The 25,058-nt window shown below is 36.8% G+C and overlaps 1 protein-coding gene across 5 annotated transcripts in view; it reads left to right on the top strand.

Annotated features, from left to right (window-relative positions):
• KIF6 (kinesin family member 6) overlaps positions 1-25,058 on the top strand; it is a 159,957-nt gene that overhangs the window by 84,861 nt on the left and 50,038 nt on the right. For all 5 annotated transcript variants that reach the window (XR_008430083.1, XR_008430082.1, XM_053938739.1 and 2 more), the window contains exons 14-15: positions 11,059-11,161; positions 18,002-18,057. Coding sequence is in view for 3 of the 5 variants with exons in the window: in XM_053938739.1 (XP_053794714.1) it covers positions 11,059-11,161; positions 18,002-18,057 (159 nt within the window). In the remaining 2 variants the exon portion in view is untranslated. The remainder of the gene's footprint in view (positions 1-11,058; positions 11,162-18,001; positions 18,058-25,058) is intronic.

The following is a 25,058-nucleotide window of genomic DNA, read 5'->3' as shown; positions in this document are numbered from 1 at the left end:
AAATACAAACACATACTTAACTTTCTGCAGTTGCTCTGTGGTTTTACAATGACCATTTTTAACTTCCTTTGTGGTGAAATTGCCAGAGCAGAAGTACTGTCACACCTAAGGTAACTGAAGAGGGATACCAGTGGATGCAATCAGAGGATAGGAACTTAGAAGCATGAAAGCAGATATTCAGTTACAATAATGAATGTCTCATTCATTTATAACCAGAAAAAAAGGGTCACCTCACAAAGGCCTAGCTGTCAAGCTGAGTTTGTTGTCAGTTTTATGTTTGTTGATAAAAACAGTATTTCTGCTCAGCATATGAATTTTTCCCTGCAATGGTTGCTATATTAGTAGACTGTGAATGTATTTTTATTTAAATGAAACTTTTCGAAGTTGTCTGTAAGCTACTAAGAAAAGAAAATCATAGATTTATCTTAAAATTTCTTAAGCTTGGGCTGTATTAGAAGAATAGCAAAAGAAATGTTGGAATGGAGTTTGTCTCTGCCTTCATACAGATTTTTCCACTGGTCTCTGGGACCTGGGATAACAGAAGGCTGGTGGTGCTAGTGATGGCTGAAGTGAAGAAGGCATTCAGAAGCACTGCCTTTTCCATGGCCTTAATAACTAGGTTCCCCCACCTCATTCAGCAGGGGACCCACATTTTCCCCTGGCCTTCCTTTTGTCACCTGTATATGTATAGAAGTCCTCCTTGTTCTCTTAAGCCATTTCTTTAGATGTTACCCTTTGTGTAGCCCAATACAAGAAAGGAACAGTTAAAGAGCATAACATCAGTACATATAAGGTGATAAGGTAATGTTGGCTGATAAGGTAATGCTAGGTCACAGATTGGACTCAGTGCTCTCAAAGGTGACCTCTTTTCCAACGTAATTGATTCTGTGATTCTATATTCTTACTGTACAGCTCACATAAAATCAACATGAATATCCAGTGGCACTGGAAATAGCCAATGGTTTCAGTCTTCACAGACAAAATATTTTTGATAAAAACAAAGGGAAGATACCTCATTCTTTTACCTTTCTCTACAGATTGAATGTACTAGGGATGGAAATTCAACTTTCCTTTTAACAGTTTTCAGTTGCATTTCAAACTGTCTTGCTATAGATGCAATTTGATATCCTAAAAATTTGATCAGCTGTTCATATATATTTTTCTAACAAGGACAGCTACTACTTTTCCATTTTGATTAATTTATCAATACTTCCATAGAGGCAGGATTTCTCTTTTTGCAAATGACTGCTAATGACTATAGCTCAAAACCATGTGAACTTAAGTAAATTTAGTATTATATATTAAGAATGTTCAAGTTAATATTTATATTCGTGCTCATGGAATCTGAAGGTTTTATTCTTAGAATACTGAAAGGAAATACTACTGATGTGTTGCATAATTTTGTACATAAAAATGTGATGAGCATGCTATTTGTCATAATTGTCAGAAAAATGGATTTAAATTCTGAACTATTTGTTTTACTTTATCCCATTTTTAGTGAATAGTACGATTTTGGTAAAACTAACTGAAATATAGCTCTAATTTGCAGTAATAAATTATTTTGATGAATTCCTTTGCTCAAAATGTTTTATTAAAAATACAAATTACAGCTTTACTTAAACCTCAGCCTTCCATACTGTGTTAACACTGATTCAGAAAGTAAGTACTCTTACTGCATGGGCTTTGCAAAACTGGTTTTAAAAAAGGATGAATATGGCAATCAGAATAGTTTTTTTCTACAGACTACAAAGATGTAATGTTTCCTTTACAATTTAATCCTTCAAGATAGATTTTTTCCCCATCCAAAATGAAATGCAGTCGAAAGAGTTCTTAAAAGCAGTAAAAAGCCTTTAACAGCTGATTAAAGTCTCAAATAATAAGAAGTTTTACCTAAAGATAGCTGAGATTTTTGTAAAAAACAGTGTGATAAAATTTGAAAAGCAGAAGTGAAAGTTCAGGAAAAAAGTTAGCCAGTTTGATTTTTCAGACCCCATTGCTATCTCCTCCTTTTCTGCTTTTGTCTGCTATTTCAAAACCACTATAGATAAAAAAATGGAACAGATGAATGTGCCTGGACTGGCAATAAATGCTCTCTTTCTACATTCACTAATCTTTGTGTTACTAAAATGCACTCTTTGTGTAACACAAGAGGCACAATGTCCTTAATTCCAAAGCAAATTCAACAACTTTTGTCAGGGTAGGTGTTTTGGAACATGCAAGTTACACAAGTGTTCTCTAAATGCCTGCTGATTTCTGGGCACAGGACTCCCATTTTAAATCAGGAGTTCTGGAGCTTGTCATGTGCCTAGAAGTCCTCAGTTGTGAGATTAGTTGAAACTACTGAAGGCTTTATTTTGTGTGTATACTTAAAGTGCAGTTATTACACATTGATGCAGGTTGTAATGTAGCAGTTACAGGATTCCTTCAGAGAGGGATAAAATGCTTCTTCAGTAGGTGAGTGCTTGAAATTTGTTGTGGTCATTGCTGAGGTATAACATACCTAATTAATTTTTCAAGTCTGGATATTGGTACATAACAGGCTTCTGTGTTCATTCTCAGAGATGAGCTCCAATAAAGCTTCAACAGGGCAATAATCAAATTTCATTTTTTAGCAGGTCAATTTTACTAATTTCTTAATTGCTGATGTTCAGCTTCCAAAAGATATAAGTGATGGAAGTGGTAAAGCTGTTCATCTTGAATATAAACAGATAGTAAATTTTAAAATTACTTAATTTAGATTGCTGTCTGGCAAAAATAAATAGTTTACCATGAAGTTTATCTCATGGTATCTTCTGAGCTTCTCTACCTGAGCTCTTTGAGCTCTCTACCTCAGCATACTCCATTCAGTGCTGGTGTTCCTGCTGGGAGAGAAAAAAAAAAAAAAAAGATTAATTTCTCATGAAGTGGTCCTTGCACTCCTGTAGTTTATAGCATGAAATATTAAAAGAAAAAATAGCCCTAAGATGGTATTAATTAATGGTGTACCCACTACAGAGGATTTCTTTTTCTTTTCTACCTAAGGCGTAGCATAGAGAGGCTTCTACTTCAGAAAACCTCAATATCTTAATAAAGAAATAGCTAAAATGTAGTATGAAATTAAAAGTACAGTAAGTTTCCAAAACCAGATTGATGTTTATAACAAGTTCTTTTCCCTCTCCTAAAGTGTTCTGAAAATGAAATATGCCTCTTTTGTGGTTTATGGTGTTACTGGCAAACTTGGTGGTAGAAATTATTCTCTAGACACCAAAAATACATGCAGATGTCTACAGATGTCCCTAACAAAAAACTTCACTTGCATTTGGTCCAAGCTGTCATGATTCCACTGATGTAGGTTGTAATTTTGTAGAGCTCTTAAAATATTCTTATCCACCACTTGGAGTATTTCTTCTAAAATTGAGAAAGATATATTGAAAAGGAGAATTTACATACCAAATCTATCACTCAAAATAGAATAAAACATGTAAATTGAGAAAGTTTTGAGACTATTTTATTTTTTTATAAATATGTTGGTCTGGTTGAAAAAGGCAGAAAAGTTTCTGAGCCTAAAAGCCCATTTTCAGATTTAAAACAGAAGTGGCAAATGTTGCTGCTACAGCATGTCAAGTACATGAATCATGTAAAAGCTAATTTAATTTGCTATTACTCAATCTTAATTGAAATCCTCATCTTAAGTTCAGTGTTCTAAATTTCATTTTAAATCAACTCTGAGTTGACACAAGTGCTTAAATATTGGCTCTTTCTTGTACTTAGTAAAACTTTTACAACTGCATCAACCATTGAAGGGAACAGATTTAGATTCCTAAAAACAAGGGAAATGCACAGTTTCTTTGTAATAGCTGGTGTTTGATGTAAACTGCACAGTGCAGTATGACATATATATATCCTGTTTTATGAGAAGTTATCTGAAATGTGTGATTCTGTCATATGCAGAAATGAATCTTATTTAGAAGTGTCAGCACCATTGGGTGGGTCTCCTAAAGTTCTTGTGGGTTTGACTTCATATTTTCCTTCGTATCCACCCACTGAGCTTCTGGCAAGCCTACCATGCTTCATTTCATGCTTTCCCTTTGTACCTACTAATTAAGGATTTCCAATGTGTGTGTGTATTATACAATCAAATATGATCTCACAGGCAGCTTTAAAGAAGTAAATGATTGCAAATGGCAGATGAATTTTTTTTCTTTTGAAGCATATAGGGTGTCATACATGAAATGCAAAATATTTCTCCAATAATATTTGTGTCAGAACACAACTATTTTATTCCCCACTGCTGAGATCTTCAAACATTTTGGTTCTGCCAGATAGCCTCTAACTGCTTTCTTGTTTCTATGCTCCAGCTTGGCATTGATAACTCTGGTGCCCACTGGCTTCTTAAAAAGAATATACTAACATAACTAGGCAACAGAAAAGTAGGCATGCTGTAAATCATCAATGCTAGTGCCGATATTCCAGAGCATCTTGATTCCATGCCATGTAATCAGAGAAATTATACTAAAAATTATATCTGAGAAATATAACAAATTATATCTGAGAAATCCGTAAGAAATAAAAATGTAATCAGACCAAAATGATCCTGTTAACTGAGTCTGACATCTAGGAAAATATGTGCTCTATCAGGTGGAGTCATGACCATATTGAGTTGCTATTAACAGTTTCCTTTTATCCTGCAGTTCTCTCTAAAATTGTGTTTTGCAACATTTGACAGGAAGGCAAACTGGTATACGAATTTTCCAGAAGAGGAAAGTGAAGGAGCAATATTTCAATAGTTTCAATCTTTACACATAGATATTACTCTACGATTCAACCTGATGTCAGACTTACCATATTTCAGTAAGGAGCCTAAAACCACATTTCTGCCTTTCATTAGACATTAAAGGTCAAGTGGCTTTTGTTGCAAAAGTAGACCTGTTAAAAACATACCTGCACTGCCACTTGAGATTTCTTAAAATAATGAAACTGAAGAAATTCAATGTGAGTAAATTCAGCTGTTATGTCTCATTTAGAGTTTTGTTGTTTTTCTGTGGTCTTAGTCTTAAAATAGTCAATTTCTTCTTTAAAATTAAATTTATACTTCATTTAACCCTTGGTTTTGAGATACAGTTCAATATTTTGCTTAATACTCCAGCAGAGGAGTATTAATTAATGTAGTAGTCTACTCTTATGAGATTCTTGTAAGTAGTTACTTGCTTTGTCCTTTGGAAGCATTTCAGTTAAACTTGATAAAATTGACTTACAGAGTTGATATTATATGTAATATCTAGGGGTTTTTCTGTTTTATTTTAATCATCTTAAATAATTCTATTCTTAGTGATATTAATTACACTAGAAATAGTGTTTGTCTATGATTTGTGTCTAACATGCTCCTGTACAAGATTGTTCTTTACCGTTCATCATTTTCAGGGTTTCAACAAATTGTTCTTTTACCCTCTTCCTCCCCTGTAAATAAGCAAAGAAACGCCACAGCCAGAGAAATTAATTTATGCCCATGTTTTATTTAGTTCATTGCATCTAAATATTCTGGTTTTCATTCAAGGCTTTTAACTTCCCTAGAAACTGCTTAATACTGCAAGGGTTCTGTGAACAACCTTGTTTTATGTCTTTCCCATTTTTGAATTGTAGTTTAGTGAAGATAGGGTGAAGATGTAATGCACACACTTTTCATCAGAAATTTAGCTGAGTATTGCAGTGGGGAAGTATTTGTTGTATATCCTTTTGCCCTTTGCCTGCCTACTTGTAAGTATTTATTCTTTATTGACTGACTTGTTATTGCAAGCTGTTACATCTTTTTCCATTCTGAACGGATGGCTATGACATCTTGATGGATCCTGGTAAAGCTGCAATTAATTATGCTTACATGATCCCTACTACCTTAGTTCTATAGCAAAGACCAAATAATTTGTCTTTAGTTTCATTTGAAAGTTTTTGCTGTTTCTTTGTTCCCATTTGATAATATGTGGAAATACATAATAGCCCAAACAGGCTGACAGTCCTCATAAGCATGAAGACTCACAATTCACGCTAGTTGGTATCCTGAAATTCTTCAGACTACCCTCACTTGAATGAGAGCTTTCCCTGAGCCAAGAGGACTCTTTGCTTCTATTGATTTCAGTGGAAGGGTTGACAACTCTTGTCTAACAGACCACTCAGTAAAAATGGAAAGAAAATGGAATGACAAAGTCTTTTACTGTGAAAATGAAGTTTCTGCAAAACAGATACATGGGCAGATATGTGGACAGATGCCTTTCTCATCAGAATATATTGTCTGAACAGTTATTCCCAAGAGTTTGCTTTTGTCAACAGTCTTAATGTTCCTTCCTGAGAGCAGATCAACTTGGAATCTTAATACTTCTCTTCTGGAGAGTTGTTTCCAATTTTTTTGTGGGTTAAACCAGCAGCCTCTGGCATGAGGGCTGCTGAAACCTCCTCAGAGCCCTCATACCAGGACCAAAATCTGGTTACAGGGTGGTGTTCTGAGGAGTCACTGTGGTTCTTCATTCAGACAGAGATGATGTCAATTTCATGCTATTGTTTGACAGATTTTCCCAGACCTAACTGAAGAGCAATGTAAATTTTTCCTGTAGGTTTCATGCATTAAACTTTATGAAGATCTTCTTGCTCTGAGAAATAACCCTTTTACAGCAAACAAACCAAAAAAACAGAAGGTGCCAGACTCGAGACTGGAAGTGCCCTTTCCAGATTGAGCAGTCTTGAAATTTGTATGGGGAAAAAAAAAAAAGAAAAAACCACTAAAATAAGTACTTTAAAAATGTCTGATAATTATAAATTGTGATCACTAATACATGCTGCATTAGGATTTTTTGGTGTTAGATACATTTAAAAATCATGGTCATGTAAACAGACAACTGTGTTTGATCACTTTTAAAAACAAAATAAGTTCAATGTTTATCCCCTTGCATGCTCCTACCTACTCAGTGTAGTCCTTGAATAATTCCAATCCATACTATTTAATTTAAAAATAGCATTCAGCCAAATAATTTCTTTGTTGGTAGTTGAAGACCCAGCGCCACACCTGGATGCCACACACCTACCCTACATGTTCCTTTAAAATTAAAGTTTCTTTAAAATTAACATTTGGTGTTTAGGATGGCTGTAAATAGAATTTGTGTATGTAACAACATAGAATAAATGCTTAAAATCTCTAAATTGGTGAGTGATAGAATAACATGCACAATATCTGCCAGGGTCTTGATTGATATGCAGGCTTCTACCTCCTATAGGCATAAAACTGAGTCCTTAAATCACTTTTGTCTTTTCTCACCTTAAAAAGTAAAGCACCTTAAAGCAGCAACCAAAAGCCTTATTATGTTTTTGCTCACTGTATTTTGAATAATTACTGGGTTTGAGAGTTTAGCCCATTATCAATACTACAGAAACCTTTCTATTTCTTGATCATGTCAGATCTTGTTGGTCTAGTTCAGAGTTTGGGAGATATCACTGTCACCCTGCTGACTTGCCCAAGTTCAGTGGGACAGTTGTAATTTGCACATTTCAGCAGAGGAGCCTATTGAACCAAATTTTTTTGCTTAATATGAAAGCTGAGAGAGTTCACTGGGTCAGAGAACAGACTGAAATCAAACCTTCAATGAGAACATTCCTAAACACACAAATTCATGATGTGGATTGAACCTGAATTTTACCAAAAATTTCAGCTATGTGAATTTGCTATAAATGATGATGGGTTTGCTGCAAATTTCTCTTTGTGTGAGTTGGGCATATTTGTGTTTTAGTATTCAAGCCAAGTTACACAATCTAACAGGAAAGGTATCATTAAAATTAGGTTGATACAAACTTTATCTCTTTTTTTATGCAATCCTGTCAGCTGGGGTTTCATGAATGTGACTGAAAGAAAATTTTATGCTTTTTCCAATGATCTGAATTATTTTTATGGTAATGACTATTCCAGGTCACATTGTAATGACTTGATGACATGTGTTTCCTGGTTCTCATCCTGCAGGATATGATAGTTCTTCCTTAGATAAGAATTTTCAAATATTTATTTTGTAACATTATGCCATGGTAATTAAGAAAGAGAGGAGGAATTTTTTGGCTCTTCTAGTGAAATAGTTTTCTCTACAAGTTTTAGCTAGCTATTCCACTGTCCTGCCAAAACTTTGTCCTTATCATTGCTTTCTTCTCGTAATTCTGTTTTTGTTTATATAATGTAGGTATTGCTGTACATAGATTTCAATTTCAAAGCTAAAGAAAAACAAATCCAATAACATCTTGGTTTAAAATAACATAAAGCTTATTTGTTAGAATTAAGCCCAGGAGAAACAGCATGCCAATAATGTTAATGCACCATGGCACTCAAAGGTCATTTGAAAGAAGGTGAGGCTATTTTATGAAATTACAGATTATTTAAGGAAGTATAAACATCATGATTGAGGATACCACATCAACCATGATAAAGAAATAAGCTTCACTACTGAGCAGAATGAAAACACAACTACTCCATCAAGCTCTCAACATCTCTTGAAGTCTTTTACTGTTATTTACATTGTTGTCTTCCCTTATTTTCTCCATAAATGTTGCTGCCATTACCCATAGGCTGCAACGTTATTCTGTAGCTGATGTATGCTCATATTATATTGAAATACAACTTCAGTGGTCCTTTCTAAGTTTCATTCCTTTTATACTATTTTCAGAATGGGTTTGTTTGCTACTTCATATGTTTCTGTATTTTGTTTAAATGAACAGCATAATCCAGAAAATTTCCCCTTCCTAAGTGTTCTGGGGATCTATTTTTGTGTGCTTTTTTTGGCTGTACACATTTGATGCCTTTTCAAGCTAGTGCTGGAAAATTATTATCAGGTTACCTTTCATCTTGGTTGTTGCATTTCTGCCAGGCAGTAGCAATAATCACTGTAATAGTTTTGTTTTCCAAACTTAGTTTACTGTTTTTATTTGTACTCTCAAAGGCAGCACATGGCCAGAAGAGTTACATACTTTACATTGCAGTGTTATGTATGAGTAAGGGCATGTCATTGTTTATCTTAGGCTTGATCATGAATTTTTTCTAGGCTTTCTGCACTTAATACAAGCTTTTTCTGCAACAAAAGCAATTCTAGGGGGTCAATTCAGGCTGCATGTTAAAATTAGTGCTAGAGATGGGATGAATGTACTATAAAATTCTGCTCACAAATCGGCCTGTTTTTCTACAAGGCAAGCACGAAACATGAACATTACACTCTCAGGTCATCACCACAGAAAAAGTATATTTTCCTGATTTCTCTTGCTCTTTTGGGTCACACAACAGTAAATAGTGCACTGTATCTTTCTTTGATTTTTATATACAGAAAGGGTGGAGCATTCCTGCATGCTTTGCCATTCAGACATTCCCAGTGGTTCTATTTTCAACTCGAAATTTTTGAATTAGTAACAGATGTCCTTTTTCTTTTGACTGAAATGGGGTAAAATTTTCTCTGTATTTTAAAGAAATATTTTTACGCTTTTACTTATCATTAAACCCTGAGTCCTACTTTTTCTTACCAGCCTTCTCTGTAAGCAGTATCTTATATCACAGAAATCTTGCCGCAGTCAATAGGAACATATCCTGATATATGTATGATGAGGTGCACCAGAATATATTTGAAATTATTTTAAAATGCAGCTTATGGTCCAGTAAGGGGTAACATCCCAGTATTGCACATCCCAGCCTATTTAGGCATATTTTGCCTATTTCTTGCCTTGGCTTCACTGACGTAAATAAGACTTGGTGATGCTAACCCTGAAAACAAGGTTATTCTGTATTCTATTATTCTGTAGTCTATTCATGCTTATGAAATGAAAAAAATGCGTTAAAGGAATGTGTTGCAGAAACCTGAAGAAGGAGAAAAACCTTACACCAAAATTACAAAGCAGGTTGCCTGGAAAAGAACTGGTAGATGTGCATATGTTACTGGTAATGCTGGTCCATTGGCAGGAAACATAGAGAAAACTCTTGCACGGCAAAAATCCTAGGGAGTTTTACAGCTCTTGTTCAAAATGGATTTGGGGGTCTTGAATAGCTCTGAGGCAGGAAGGCAGACTTGTGGGTAGGACAAAAGAAAGACTCAAGAGGGGGAAAATCAAAAGATAATCAAATTCCAACTTAAGGAATATAATTTTCGAGGTTTAAGTTGCAACCTGGAGGTTGAATTAAAGGTGGTGTTATTTGGCATTCTTCACAAAGGTTGTGTTAGAGTCCTCCCCCTTTCTGCTTCTTCATTCCTGTAGTTTATTTAAGTGCAAGTCTCATCCTTTCTTCTTGCTTATTTATTGATGTATATGTACAGGTGATAACACAGATGCTGGCATAAGCTCTCATTCTCCTTAAGCCTTTGAATCTTTTTGTTAATAAAAATACAGATACAATATATCTTACTTGAATATGTAGATCATTTAGCAGTAAGTACTGAAAATAATACAAACTAATATTTTTCTGTAGTGATTTTAAAAGATTTGAAGGCCAAATAAGTCTTGACATTCTGGTGCACAAAAGGAAACAACTACCATGTTGTAAATGGAAAAAGGCACCAACCATTTGTGTATGTAGAATTCTTTCTTTACATGGGTATGGAAAAGTATTTGCTAATACATTATTAAAGATGCCTGATTTTTTTCTTCCAAGAATATTGAAAATATTTGAGGCTTACTTAGGGCCCAATGTGAAACAGATGAAAGAAATACAGAAGCAAACTTCATTGTGCTGTTGTGAAAATACCTCTGGCTCACACTTAAGAATATTTCACATATTTTAAATTTTCAAAGTTCAGTTTTACTTATGAACATTTAAAATTATCTTGAGGAATTATACACCTCAAGCATTCAGACTTTAGAGAAGTGATGTGAAATATAAGTAATTTGTCAGATAATAGAACTCTTTGGTCAAAATGCTTTCCAATCAGTGGAAAACAGAACTTCATCTTCTCTTTGCTTTAAGACCTCTGGGCTGACTTGCTGCATTTATCTAAAAAGGATTTCAATAAGTGCAAAATCTCTCTTTTGATGACACTGAAGAAGTTCTTTTTTTTTTTTTTTTTTTTTTCCTTGGGTCAGGAGGAAAGATATCACTTGGATATCAGGAAGCTTTTGAAGTTTTCAAGCGGGACCATGCTGACAGTATAACCATTGAGGACAACAAACAGCTTCTGAAGCAGAGGTGGGTGTCATAGGAAAATACAGCTGGGGGAAGAACATCTGAAAGTTCACTAGCAGTCTGGGCAGGAGCACATAATTTTACACCAGATATCCCAGGCTTTTACTGAGGACTCGTTACAGGCCCTTTACCTTTTCCTACTTAAGACATTTCATATTCACTGAGTGGTGATAGAAGAGAAGTCTGGATAGAAATGAAAATAGCATGAGGAATCTTAGTGCCTATTTCCACTGGTTTTATTCATCTTCACAGCCGTGCTGAAGCAACGTGGCAATGACATTCATGATCAAGAATTATCTAGGGGAAGTAAAATCCATGGGACTGAATCAATTACTGCAATTTCCATTGTCAAAAATGCTTTCCTGACTTCAGCACTGAATTGGATAGTAAGCTAGGAGATGTTTAACATATGCATGTCTGGTGTCCCTAACCTGTTTGCCAAGTGATTTTAGCTTCTTTCTGCCAGTTTTGCATTCGCAAACAGAAATAATACTTTTGTCCTCCACATTTGTTTTTAATGTTGGCAAAAGCCTTCATGCATCTGGTGAAAATAGTGATAATGGCAAAACATTGAAAACATGGATTTTCATACAGATTTTAAACCTCACACATTAAACCACCAACATTTGTCTATGTTGGTTGGATGACAGTACTGCTTCAGTGTCAGCTTTTCAAGTGTTAACCCTCTTAGTACTGCAAAAGAAATGCACGGCTTTGAGATGTCAGATGCCAAAAACAAATCTATCAATCTATATTTATAACTAATATTTCCTCTAAAGGTTGCTTGGGGGTTTGTTCTGTTTGGTTCAGGGAGGTGTTTGTGTTATTATGGGGTGTTGTGGTTTGGTTTGGTTTTTGTGGAGTTTTTTTGTCCTGAGGTTTTCTCCTTCTCTAGGTTTCTTCTGCTTTCTTCTGTTTTCTTTAACACAGTTTTCTACTTTACAGGCATGGAATACATTTTTTTAGGCTCACCAAGTCTTATACTCATTTATTTCAGTAAAATCGAGGCAAGAAATTATCTCCACATCTTTGTGACTTACTCAAGTTCTTGCTATTTATCACTTTTTTTGAACTGATTTACTTTTTACCTGGATCTATACCTCGGCCACAGGAACACAAATTGCTAAGGTATTGGACATATGTAAGCATTTATCCATGTAAATTGGATATCTAGTAATGCCTTTCTTCTGATCAATTTATCAGATCATGCCACAGCACTACCTCATCACTGCATAAATGATTACACTGCAGTCATTTCTGGTGTTGCTATTCAATAGAACACTTAATAATTACAGCACAATAATGAGAGCAATGTAGTTCTGAACCATGCTCTGCCCTTCCTCTAGTTAATCACAATTCTTCCATATTTTTTCTGTATGTTATTACTATGAAGCAAACCAGTATTTCCTTCTGGTTTCAGAATATATAATAGAGATGAGCAGAATCTACTAAGTTTGATGACAGATTTGCTTTCTTTAAAGGACAAAGATTCATTCTAATGCCTTGTGAAACCCCTCTCTAATAGACATCAGCTGATTCCTGAAATCAGTGCTAATGTGAATTTTGATACTTTGAAATAGGCAGTTTCCCCTGCCATTTGCAGTCATTTTTAGCAAAGATGCTTAGCTCCAAGTTTACCGAGTTCATTAGAATGGATTTGTATCAAATCCAGTCTGTAATTTGGAATGCAACCTCTCAACTACTAGTTACACAAAAGCTCTTTTACCCAGCCAGTGTTCAAATTGCACAGGAAGAGTGTGGGCACCACATGTTTAAAGGTTACCATAGCTGCCCTTTATATGTAGGCTTCTCTTGTTAATAATTTTGTTTATAGTTGCATAACCACTTCTGTCATACCACAAACAGTGTTTGGTTCACAAATTACTTATTTTTAGCTGTCTTGTTTTTTCCTTTGGGTATTTTGGGTAGATTTTCTTGGTTTGCTAATTATCATAGAGTCAGAGAATAGGCTGAGTTGAGAATAGGCTGTTAAAGGAATCTTTAACAGTCATCTAGTCAAACCCTGCTGCAATAAGCAGGTTTTGAAACCTGCTTCAACTACATCAGGTTGCTCAGAGCAAAGTGAAGATTTACTTTGAATGTTTCCAGGGATGGAGCATCCACCACTTCTCTGGGCAATCTGTTCCAGTGTTTTAGCACTCACATTGTAAAAGAGCTCTCTCTTAGACCTAGTCTAAATCTACCCTAAAGCACTACATCTTGTCCTATCACAACAGCCCCTGCTAAAACATGTCCCCATTTTTCTCATAATCTCCCTTTAAATATTGAAATGCTCTAGTAAAGTCATCCTGGAGCCTTCTCTTCTCTAGGCTGGACAACTCCAGTTCTCTCAGTCTGTCTTCCTAGGAGAGGTGTTCCAGCCCTCTGATGATTTTTGGGGCCCTGCTCTGGACACAGTTCAACAGATCTGTCTTTCCCGTGCTCCAGAACTGGACACAGTGGTGTTGAATACATTGAGTGCTGGTAGCTTGGTGTGCAGCTGCACTTTGAGCTCTGGTTGGCAGGAGCCTGAGGCAAGAGGCCTTGAACTAACACTGACCCTTCGAATAACAAAGGACACAGGGACCTGGTGGTTCCAGCCAGGTGGACAGACACTTTGAGACACTGTAGGAGCCCATGCCTCAGGATGAAGAGCAGAGGCTTTCGTGCTTTTAGACTGTGAGGGTATAAAAATCCAGGATTTCCTTTGTTCAGGGTCCCTTCTCAGAGGCACCAGCTTAAGCTGTTATCCTGCTGTTACACCATGATTAAATTATTTTAAGGACTCAGACATCTGAGTGTCTGCTATGGGAAACTCAGGGTTGAACCTGTAAGGAAAGGTTGTCTGTGTGTGGTAAGTGCAGGGAGTCAAGTAGTTCACTTGTTGGCTCGCTAACTGCAAAGGTCCTTTGGTCCTAGCTCAGGTGATGAGAGTGTAACTCGTTTTGGCTAAGGACGGGGTTAATTTTTGTAGTAGCCATGGGGCAGGACCTGGAGCCATGTGGGTGTAACCAAAACCCTATCTTATTCAATACCATGTGATGTCATGGCCAGGAGCAGAAAAAAAGGATAACCTAACCCTAACCTAACCCTACCCCTCTCTCATTTCAGAAAAGAGCATTCCTTTTCTCTTGGGGGAAGAGAGAATGGTGGGGTAACACTGGTACCAGCTGAAGGGAGCACTTTGGGTGGCATGGCTGTGGTTGGGTTAAGCTCCAAACTTTCTCTTTTGCACATTTTTGTTATGAATATTGTTGTTGTTATTATTTATTTTCTTATTCCATTGCTGTTTCCAGTAAATTTTTCTTATCTCAAATTATAATCTTTGCCTTTCATGCTTCCAATTGGAGGGGGATCAAGTGGAAGTATGTTTTTTGTAGTGGTACTCCTAAATCAGAAAATACTATTCCTAAACCATTCTGGCCCAATCCCTACACAGGCAGCACCACTGTACTCTTCCTAGGTTATCCGTCTATGCTTCTGCTACTGCCTGTGCATTTCCTGCTTGCATTTTAGATGGATTTGCAGATCTCAACTCAATCATGCTAGTCTCTTGCCTTCCTTGCTTGATTTCTTGCTCCTGGGGGTTTTGAGTTTTTGCACTTAATGGAAAACATTCTAAAAGACCTACTAGCTTTGTTCTATACCTTTGTCCCTGAAGGCAGTTTTCCAGGGGATCTTATTGACTAACTCGTTGAAGAGCTAGAAGTTTGCTTTCCTAAAACTCTTAACTTTACTCTTCCCCTGACACATATCCCTCTGAATTGTGAACTCTACCAACACATGACCACAGCAGTCCAGGCTGCCTCCAATCTTGATGTCTCCAATTAGCTCATTACTTTGATGACCAATAGGTCCAGTATTGTGTCCCTCTGGTAAGGCTGTCTATTACCTTGCTTTAGAAGTTATCCTCCATGCAGTCCAGGAGTCTCTTTGATTGCCTACTGCTTGCCATGCTACTTTTTCAGCAAATGCTGACTTGTTTGAAGTCCTCCAGGTGGACAAAAGCCAGTAAGCACAGTGCCTCCATCAGCTGGAGCACGAAGGCCTCATAAATAGGCTCCCCTTGATCAGGCATCCTCTAGCAGATGCCAACCACTCAGCTCCCTTTGTTGCCTCAGTCTCTGATTCCTACCCATCAGCTATCAGTCTGCTCAGATAACTGTTGTTCAGAGGCAGCTCTTTGCACTCAGTCCACCTCTTGGTTTAGAGAGCACCCCTTCTCCTCACTTGTCTCTTCAGACAATCTGTAGCCATTGGTAGGCAAACTCAAGTTATGGGATTCACCCTACCAAGTTTCAGTAAGGGCAACTAGATCACAGTTTTCTAGCAGTGTGGTGATTTCCAGCTTCTTCTGTCTGTTGCCCACACAGCATACATTGGTATAAAGGCACCTCAGCTGTTGGCTGCTCCATCTTCTTAGAAGAGCACACCTTTGAAGTATTTCCTTGGTGTTCCCCTGTTGGCTCCTATTTCCTCAGGAGCCCCTGGCACATCTCAGTAAGTGCATTATATCATTCTTATAGTAATTGAACGGTGAACTGTCAGTGAGCCTTGGAAGTTTCACTGTGAAGGTCACAACTGTTGCTTGGGCTGTGAAATTATTCATATAGGTGTGACCATACATAGCCATACATATAAAATATAGTTGTATTTTTTCTGTAACTACTGGTGTAAAAATGATCAAAGGCAGTCAACTAATTAAATCAAATACTGAAAAGCATTTGTTTTATTAAAAATATAAAAGAAAAAATCTGATTTTGAATAAAGCTTTTCACCTACTTCGTCAGAGCTCTTCACAAGTGCAGTAGCTTTTACTGTAACTCAGTAATGTCTCTGAATTTAAAAAGTGGGAAAACTGATATAGTCAAAGATAATTCAAGTGAAACAAAACTGATTCAATTTGCCTTCAATTCAAGTTGCCTACGGGAAGTGCCTTTGTAAGATGGAAAATGTGATCTTCTACAGCTTTACAGCAATTCTTTTTCATTTTTCTTCCATACATTAATAACAGCTTCCCTGCTTAAAAGAAACTACCCTGTGTTGATACTCGGACAGAATCAGATTTCTGCAATTTGAACTTTCTATACATGCCTTCCAGAGAACTTAATAATATCCTATTTCTTAATGCAATCATGTTCTCTTAGGATTGTTTCTCTGAAGAGGAGAAAAATGCATCCCATTTTCTGGTGAAATATGCTACCAAGCAATCTTTACAGTTGTGCCACTCCAATGTAATGCATATTGCATAAAGCTTCTAAATCTTTTCTTAGACAATATTTCCAGTAGTAAAATTCTACTGAGCTTACTAGTTGCAAATTTAGTTTCCTTTTTGTTGTTCTCCATTGGTTTTTTTTTTCCATATTCTTCTTTCCTTGCTTTCTGTTTTTTAGCTGGTTAACAGTTAACTTGTTTTTTCAGTACCTATGGGCAAGTTTCCTGGAAAGGATGAGTTTCACTTGGGTCACTTGTTGCTGTAATTTCTAATAATTAAAAACAAGTGAATACTCATTTAATTCACTGAATGTCTCTCTCATTAGACAGCATATGAGTTTGTCTTAGTTTACATAATGAGTTAGAGATTTGTTTTCCAAGATGTTTATATTTTAATTACTGGCATGTGCATTCAAAGAGTGAAATCTTTGCCAAAAACGCTTTTTCCACTAAAATTAGTGGCTAAATTCGCTCTGGGGTTTCATCGTGGAGTATTTATCTTGTAGGTAATAGAAGCCATGATTTAGCAATTTCAGCCTTTTCATTTGAGTGGTTTCCATGTAAGATATACATGAAATTTTTTCAGCTAACAATATAATTGTTCAGTCATCACTATGCATAGCACTATCACCTTAATGCTAGATAATATCACCCTTTTTTTATTAAAGAAGTATTGAAACTAGCTTTGTCCCATTCAATATTAGAGTCACGTTTTGTGTATTTTCCTGACTTCTTTTGTTTGACTGGGAATCATAGTCGCAGATGGAATCTGTTGAAATGTCATAAATTCATGCCAAATTTCAGTTTATGTTATTGTGCTGGTTTATAAACTATGGTGTTTGAACAACAGATGCACAACCTATTCAACTATTGGCAGTAACCTATGAATAAAGGCTGGGTAAATATCTGGCTTCAACTTTTCCAGATAAATCTCTCTATGAACATGAATCAGAGTCAACAGCCAACATGAGATTTGTCTCAGGAATGAATAAACAATAAGTAAATTATGAACTTACTATGGGACCTGAGGGAAAGAAGGAGAGAGGTACTTCAGGGCTTCTTTCCTTTTATATTTATGCAATCCTTAATGCTTGCTCGGGGCTCTAAGTTAACCCCAGTAGAAAAAGCTTTTCTAAAGTCTAACAGAAGCTTCAATGGCATCCACCTTTTTTATATAATAAAGAGTAAGTGTCCAGGAACCCTCCAGCTTCAGCCATTTAGCCTTGTGGAACTCAGCCTTGAAAGCATATGTTTGTGAGCAGATACTCATGTAGGCACTTGAAATTCTAACTTGTTCCAGTCTTATGAAGAAATGCACTAATTGAGAAGGGGAAATTTTTCACATCCCACCTTTGTAGGGAGAAGACATATTTGTTTACTCTGTTTTGGTATTTTTTGTGTTTGACAGAAGTACAGTTTGTGGATTTCTTCAGTTTCTTTGTCTAGATCAAGACTCTTCTAGATAGTCTCTCTTACACCACACAATCTCTCCTAATGGAAAATTGTTTCCAATTAGTTCTACTTACAAATGAAAAGCTAGTACTAAGTAATTCTGTATTTTATTGTGATAAGCTTCTGTAACTATTTGTTCTTTAGAATAATTCTGTATCATTATGCTTGCATTGACAGGTTTGATGAAGCTAAATGCCTTGGAGAGAAATTAAATGAAGTGAGAAATAAAATAAGTGAGTACATTTTAACTTCATTTTACCTTTAGCTGATGAAATCACAGCATTCAAATATATGGGAGGAGATTCTAGTTTCTAAAAGAAAAAAGTCAATGCATTGCTAAGACTTCCAATAAGGTAAACTGTAAGCTGATGATAGCAGTAATAATTTTATGTACAAGTTCTGATTATTTCAAATACTGTAATGTAAAAACCAGCTCCCTTCTTTATTTAACAAGATATCTGAAATTTATCAAAAAGAGACATTAAGGCATTAGCATGGGATTTTATTTTGGAATAAAAGGATCCAAAACCATAATTTGAAAATTTCCTATCTATGGATTAAGGATTGGACTAATCCATAAATTTATATGACTTCCGATAAAAGATTCTCTGCACTCGATAAAAAGATCTGCACTTTGTACAGATTAATTGGAGCAATTTTGAGGAGTGCCTCAGTTTGGTTGGGAGTTTCATCTTTTTTTCTTCTAAGGCCCCAGTATATGATTGGTATCCAATTTCAGATTCTTCAATGTCAAAAATCACCCATAGATACATTGAACCCCAAGGCAGGTCTTATTTGATCGTCCTAGCAGCTTTTGATATGTTCCTAGTTGATTTTGAAGTTCTGTTGCTACCAAACCTGGAGGCTATCCAGGATTTCTGTCAGATGTTAAACAGTTTTTTTCAGTCCCTAAAGTTCTTGGAGATCAGGTCCATGTCCTCCGTTTCACACACATTCCGGTGAGCCATGTCTCTTCAACCTTTCAGATGCAGGCTGTGAGGGACCAGATTGAAAGGTAATCTGGTAACCAGAGCAAGTGGTGTAGATCTTGCTCTTATTTTCTAGCCTCCTCCTTTGGGTGGCACCAAAATAGACATGGACAATGAAGTCATTGTAATCACTTCATGTCTTAGAATAGCAGTTGACTTCTGGGAAAGGGCAAATATCTCACAACACAGCTGCCAAGTGCTCTGTACTTACACCATAGCCATGATTATATTCTCTGTGGTCATGAATGATAATTATTGCTGGATTCCCCTCCCAGTCACCTTTGGGTACACCACAAGTCCCTCAGAGATATTATGCAGTATATTTAAATTATGTCAGGTATGCGGAAAGCCTCAGCCATGTTGGCAAAGTATTTTCAAACCACAGCACGACTGATGTTTGGAATAGATCCAGAAGCAAACACATCAGGTGCTGAGCCCTCCTACAGGAGTTTTCTGAACACTTGGTTATTTCTGTAAGACATGACACTGGAATTCACCTGACTTCTTTCGGTAGGTTAATTTGCCTCTGTCAGGCTGGCCAGAACATAAATGTCAGTACAGAACCTGTGCATAGATATTCATAGATTGACCCATGCAAGAAGAATTTCAGTATCTACCTCACAACTATGGGTTTCTGCAGTGTCCATATAAACTCAGTTTACTCCTGCCAAGTAGGCTTTTACAGTGGCAAATGTGGAAAAGCAAGTTAAACATACTGTGGAGGATTCTTTTTCCTCTGCTACCATCTTGAAATCCACATTATCCTGCATTCCTTTTGTCTCTTAGATTTGCTCATCTATGTTATACCCAAGAAATTCCTTAGCCTAAATAAGGTGTAGCCAAAAGTCAGCCCTGACTGCCAAGCTTCTTTCTCATACAGAAGTTGAAATGAATTTTAGAGCAGGAACAGTGAACACCAGCAATAAGCAGCTACACACAAGCACATCTTTCTCAGTATCTGGAGTTGCAACTGGGCTGCTTGAAGAGAGGAGCCTATCAGCCACCCTAAATGCATCTTTTACCTGAGGGAGAACAAATGTTTGAAGGACATGGGAGACAGTAAAAGATGCAGCAGGACACAGGCCAGTCCTGAAGGTACCACTTGCAGTGTCATGCTAGGACAAGACTTGTGTGATCTCTAAGTCCCTTGAGATTTGAATCTCCCAGAAATAATGTAACAATGCAATGTAGACATCCTCTCTCAAGACTGTTTCCATTAATTGCTGCAAAATGTAGAAGAAACCCTAAGTTTGGACTGAGTTGCTGTGTGCTTGTCTATGGCAGCCGCCGTAGGTGTCCCGGATAGCGCTGTGCTGATGGGGCACAGCCTGTCTGGGCCCCCCGGCTAGCTCCCAGCCGCAGGCAACTTTAGCGAGCACTTGTGGAGTGATTTCAGCTCTAGTGAGTTCAGCTCTCAGTGATTTCAGCTCTGTGCTCGCGAAGTGCCTCGGCAGACACAGGGATGGAGAGAGGTGAAGGCTGTGTGGAATTCTATGGAGATGTCTTTATTGGCAGCTTCTGCAAAGGGTTCCAGTGACAGCTCTTCCACTGAACTGGGCAGAGGTGAGGGTTTAAGTAGGGTACTGAGGGATTGGAAATCATCCAGTGGCTGGGGTCGAGGAGAATATGACCTATAGCCTTACAGAGAGATAACAGAGGTCTGAGTACGGAAGAGGGGCAGCTCTGGTCCACTCATCATGACTCTGCATTTCTTATCTTAGGCTAGTGACCGCCATGGAGGCCTTGCAGGGCCTCTGACTGCTACACTTGTCCTCAGTTAAGTTAGGCAAAACTTCTGATAGCTATAGTGCAGTAGAGTATGCATTTAGCTGCAATTAAAAACATCTGTTTAAAACTTGCTTTTGGTTAAGTCTTTCAGTGTTAACATTGAAACACTGAAGTATATGTGGGAAATATGAGCGTTATGACAACAGTATATGTAAACTAAAAAACCAAACTGATGCCTTGAACAAAGCAAGCAGCCATGTAACAAATCAGTAGTGCTGCACTGAGCTTGACAATGCCTATATGCCTCCTGTAGGAAATTGTAATAGGTTGTAGACCAGATGAATGCTGGAAACGTCCTTTAAGAATCAAGCTAGAAATATCTCCAAATTGCTAAGAAAAATTGCACAAAGCACATTTTGGTCTTGTTTTGGTATATAAGTGTAGCTACAAGTGAAGCATTTTCAAATTAAAAATTAATTTCTTTACTCTCGTTTTATTTTGGTAGCAAATTGGGAAAATAGTATTTTCATTTAGTTTTTACTCTAGTTCTATTGTGTAAGCAAGAAATTCTATCCATGTTGTATCCATTTATAGCTATCTATATCCTGATTGATGCAGATTATGCAGATGTAACTACTTTGTGTATGGTTTTTATACACTGATGTCTGAGGCTTAAAAGTGATCATACTGTAAATTCCTTTCTTCAATTCTTGCTGTGTAATGTTCTGCAGCATGTGAAAATTAGCACTCTGGCTAATACAAATATTAGATTTTATTCATCTGTCCTTTCATCCTGTCCAGCTTTATTTAGAACATATTTGTTAATGTATCTACCTGTAAGCACCTCCTAAGAAGTATTCAAATTTTGTATCCAGTTCAGCTTAGTCAATTCAATTACACTACCTTATACAGTTTAACAGCCTAAAACATTTTTTTCAGTTAAGTCTATTTCATCATAGAAGTCATACTCAAAGGATCATTAAAGATGCTAAGTAAGTTTACTAACCTGCCAAATTTTTACTTAAAATGTGGTACAAGAAATAAGAGTCATCTGCGGCCTGCAACTAGATCTTTAATTTATTTTTATTGTTGTTTTGGTATCCTTAAGCATTCCTGGCTGCCTTGTTGTGCACAATCAAGAACAGATCCCATCAATATCAGTTTCCATTATTTCTAAGTTACTCTTAATAGTATAAAGCTATGTACCACAGAGGCCATAATAATCCATTTCATGCAGTCCGATTATATTTTGAGATAGTGACAGCAGCATCTGGCTGTAACTTTTATGTCGTAAATACTTTGACTTTGGAAATATTAGCGTTTTGCAGTGAAAAGTACCCACAATACTCTAACCCCTTCTCAATTACACTAGCATTTCAAAAACATCAGGAAATTAGGGCTGTAAAAAGAAATTTGTGGTAGGATTTTCTTGGTAGACTTTTGTAAATGTTACTGCTTGCACAAAAAGATTAAGGAAAACCATGTCTAGATGTAAGGTGGATTTCAAGTGTGGAATAACTATAATATCAGAAATGAGACATTGTGACCAGCATGCCTCTTTGCTGATATATCACTTAGTCCTGGATTCTGTCTCCTTTTATGATTAATAGCAGTACAGGGATTTTTTTTTTTTTAATGAAAAATATGTCTTAGATTTGTCATTATGCTTACTGTTCACAATGACATACTAGAAGTAAGAGAATGAATTTTATTGAGGATGAAAATTGTCTTTTTCTGATACTTGGGAAAAAAAAGAAAAAAAACAGGGAAGTGTTTCTAAGGGTCATTTTAGTGACACTTTGCTGCATTATGACACTAAACTCTGTATAGGCACAAGTAAAGGAGCTGAGGGCTTTGGTGCAAGCAATTTTTTTTGCAAGTCACTGCATAAATACACCATAAAAAGCAGAGAAATTGTATAGATTCTGAACATGTAGACATGTCTGGATTAGTTTGAGTGAGCTATTCAGAATTGTTTACATATGGCTGGAGAATGTACCCAATGACTGGGCTTTAAAAGAGAAAGACAAAAAACCAACATGAGTGAAACTGGAAAAAAATAACTGAGAGAACAGGAAATAATGAGAACTCTGTAACCAGCGTAGGAGAAGTGAAAAGTGGGCCAGCACTGACACAAAGTACATTTTTGCCTTTCTAGACAACATTAAGAACTTTAAAAGTGTATATTTTGCTAGCTAAAAAAAAAAAAAGTTTATTTTCTTGGGAAAAAAAGCGCTGTGTGACTACATGTGCTTTTGTATTGTATCATTTTCAGAGAGTTAGGTTCTCTAACAAGAACTGTAGATCCTTTTGGTATTACTGAAGAAGACTGTGAAGGGAATTTGATGCTGAAGCCGAAGATTTTATTTCAGAATAGTGAAGAAAATTTTTCATTGCAAAAAATTTGAGTGATTGTGCCTAGCACAGTATGGTGAGTCAACCTCAGCTGACTATCCAGCAGCTCTCTCACATCCCTTCCTCAAAAGAATAGGGGAGAGAAGTAAGAAGAAAAAGGTTGTGGGTTGAGATAAAGATGAGGACATGGCTTAACTACCAAGTGAAACAGACTGAAGTCAGAGAAAATTAGTTTAATTTATTGTCAATTAAAATAGAGCTGCATGGTGAGAAGCACAGACAAAACCTCTGAAAAAACAAAACCTCTGAGACAAAAACTTCTCCCCTTATCAGGGCTAGCAGGAGGTTTTTTTTTTTCCTAGGATGCTGCTGTCAACAAGGTGGTTTTACACTATTACTGCAAATGTTCTGTGTCAAAGTACTCTGACAGTAAGGACTACTCTACATCTGAACAAACTGTAAAGTATTAAATAACAAAAAAGACCCAAAGACCCAACTGCTACTACATTAATCAAAGAGTGAGTTGGACAACTACAACTTCTATTTTCAATATGAATTAAACTGATACATTCATTCAGAATTTTACCACCGCAAAAAGTTTCCTATGTGCAAGAATGTGCTGTGTGTTAGAAGCCTTTAAGAGTAGTAAAGATTTCCAGTTCACTCCTATAAATGTCTGACTGTTTTGGGTTATTTTTACCACTATTAGATTTAGTTTTTTCCTAAAGGGAAAAAAATATACTAAATGGTATTTAATGCCCAGAGGGAAGCAGCTGTTGTTTTTAGTCTGTCCAGAAATCAGCTAACATTATGATTGAAGCTGGAAGAGGAAGGGCAAACTCATGTGGGAGTAATAACTGTGTGAGGAAACAGGCACTCTTGGAATGAAAAAGGGTAGGTGGGTGGATTATGTGCACATGATGTTGATGGTGCATCTATACCCACAGGAATGCTGAGCTGTTTCACTGCTCTGCTTCATTGCAGGTTTTAATTTTTGTGCACAAGATCATAGAATACCAAAGTAAATTATAATCTTTAGTGACAGCAGTTCTAGTACTGCAAAGCAAGGTTATTAAAGAGTCCTTATTTAATTTACTTGCAAATTATTCAAATACTGTTCATATGTATCACAGTTAATGGCATGTTAAGCTGAGATGGTGAGGATGGAGGAGAGCGAGGACAAGACATGTCAGTGCTCAGAGATAATATTGATTCTGATTTGTTGGGGAAGATGAAATAGGAAAGCCGTATAAATATGATTGCCTGGCAAAAGATTTAGGAAATACAGATATTGAGATGAGAACAAGATTTGAGATACCAAACCTTAATTACTGAGCAACTAGAAAACAATAGTATAGCCAGATTGAAAGCAATCCCCCCTTTTCTGATTAAACAATGCCCTTTACCTACAGATAGACCCAAAGGTCAAATGGAATGTTCTGTCTCACCCTCCCAATGTATGGTTCGTCCCACACCTGTAAACCTCCTGTGAAGTATCAGGTATCTGTAACCCCATTGGCCCAAGTCCTGATCCAGCCCACCTTGAAGCCCCCTGATAAGGTGTGCCCGAGGGACTGGAGGCTCTCTTGGAACTTCCTCTTAGGACCCTCACCTGGAACCCTCTTTCCCTCCCTCTCCCTGGGCCTGCCATAAGTTGTGGCTAGCAACTCCAAGCAGGTCCCTTCACCCTTTATAATAAACCACATTTCTAAGATCTGACTTCAGAGATCCCTCATCTCCATCCACCCAAACAGTCCCGGAACCCAGCGTTCCCCGCACTGATTCACTAACTTGGATGTCACACTGTTATTTCTGTGAATGCACAGTAGATGTTAAACCTACTCCAAACCGAATTAATATATACCCAGAATTTTTATTTACCTTTTTTTCTTTGTGCAGGATTCTATGTATATATACATAAAAATCAATCTTGTTACTGTCACTCTTCCTCCCCATCTTGATGAGCCAAGCAGATCTACTTTAAACTCCAAAGTAAGATTATTTCATGCAAGGGTTTTCTTTACACCTATTCAGCTTTTTGAAGGGCACTGATAGCAGCATTTTTGCACAGAGAGAAAAATAAATAAGATAGATGAAGTTATGGTTTTTTAGGCAGAGATGGTCTGAGAGCACTCTGTGGTGTACATCTACATTGCTGTAAC

This window comes from Vidua chalybeata, chromosome 3 (assembly GCF_026979565.1).
Source record: "Vidua chalybeata isolate OUT-0048 chromosome 3, bVidCha1 merged haplotype, whole genome shotgun sequence".
Taxonomy (NCBI): Eukaryota; Metazoa; Chordata; class Aves; order Passeriformes; family Viduidae; genus Vidua; species Vidua chalybeata.
Note: the sequence above shows the minus strand (reverse complement) of the source record. Positions and strands in the feature narration are given on the sequence as shown.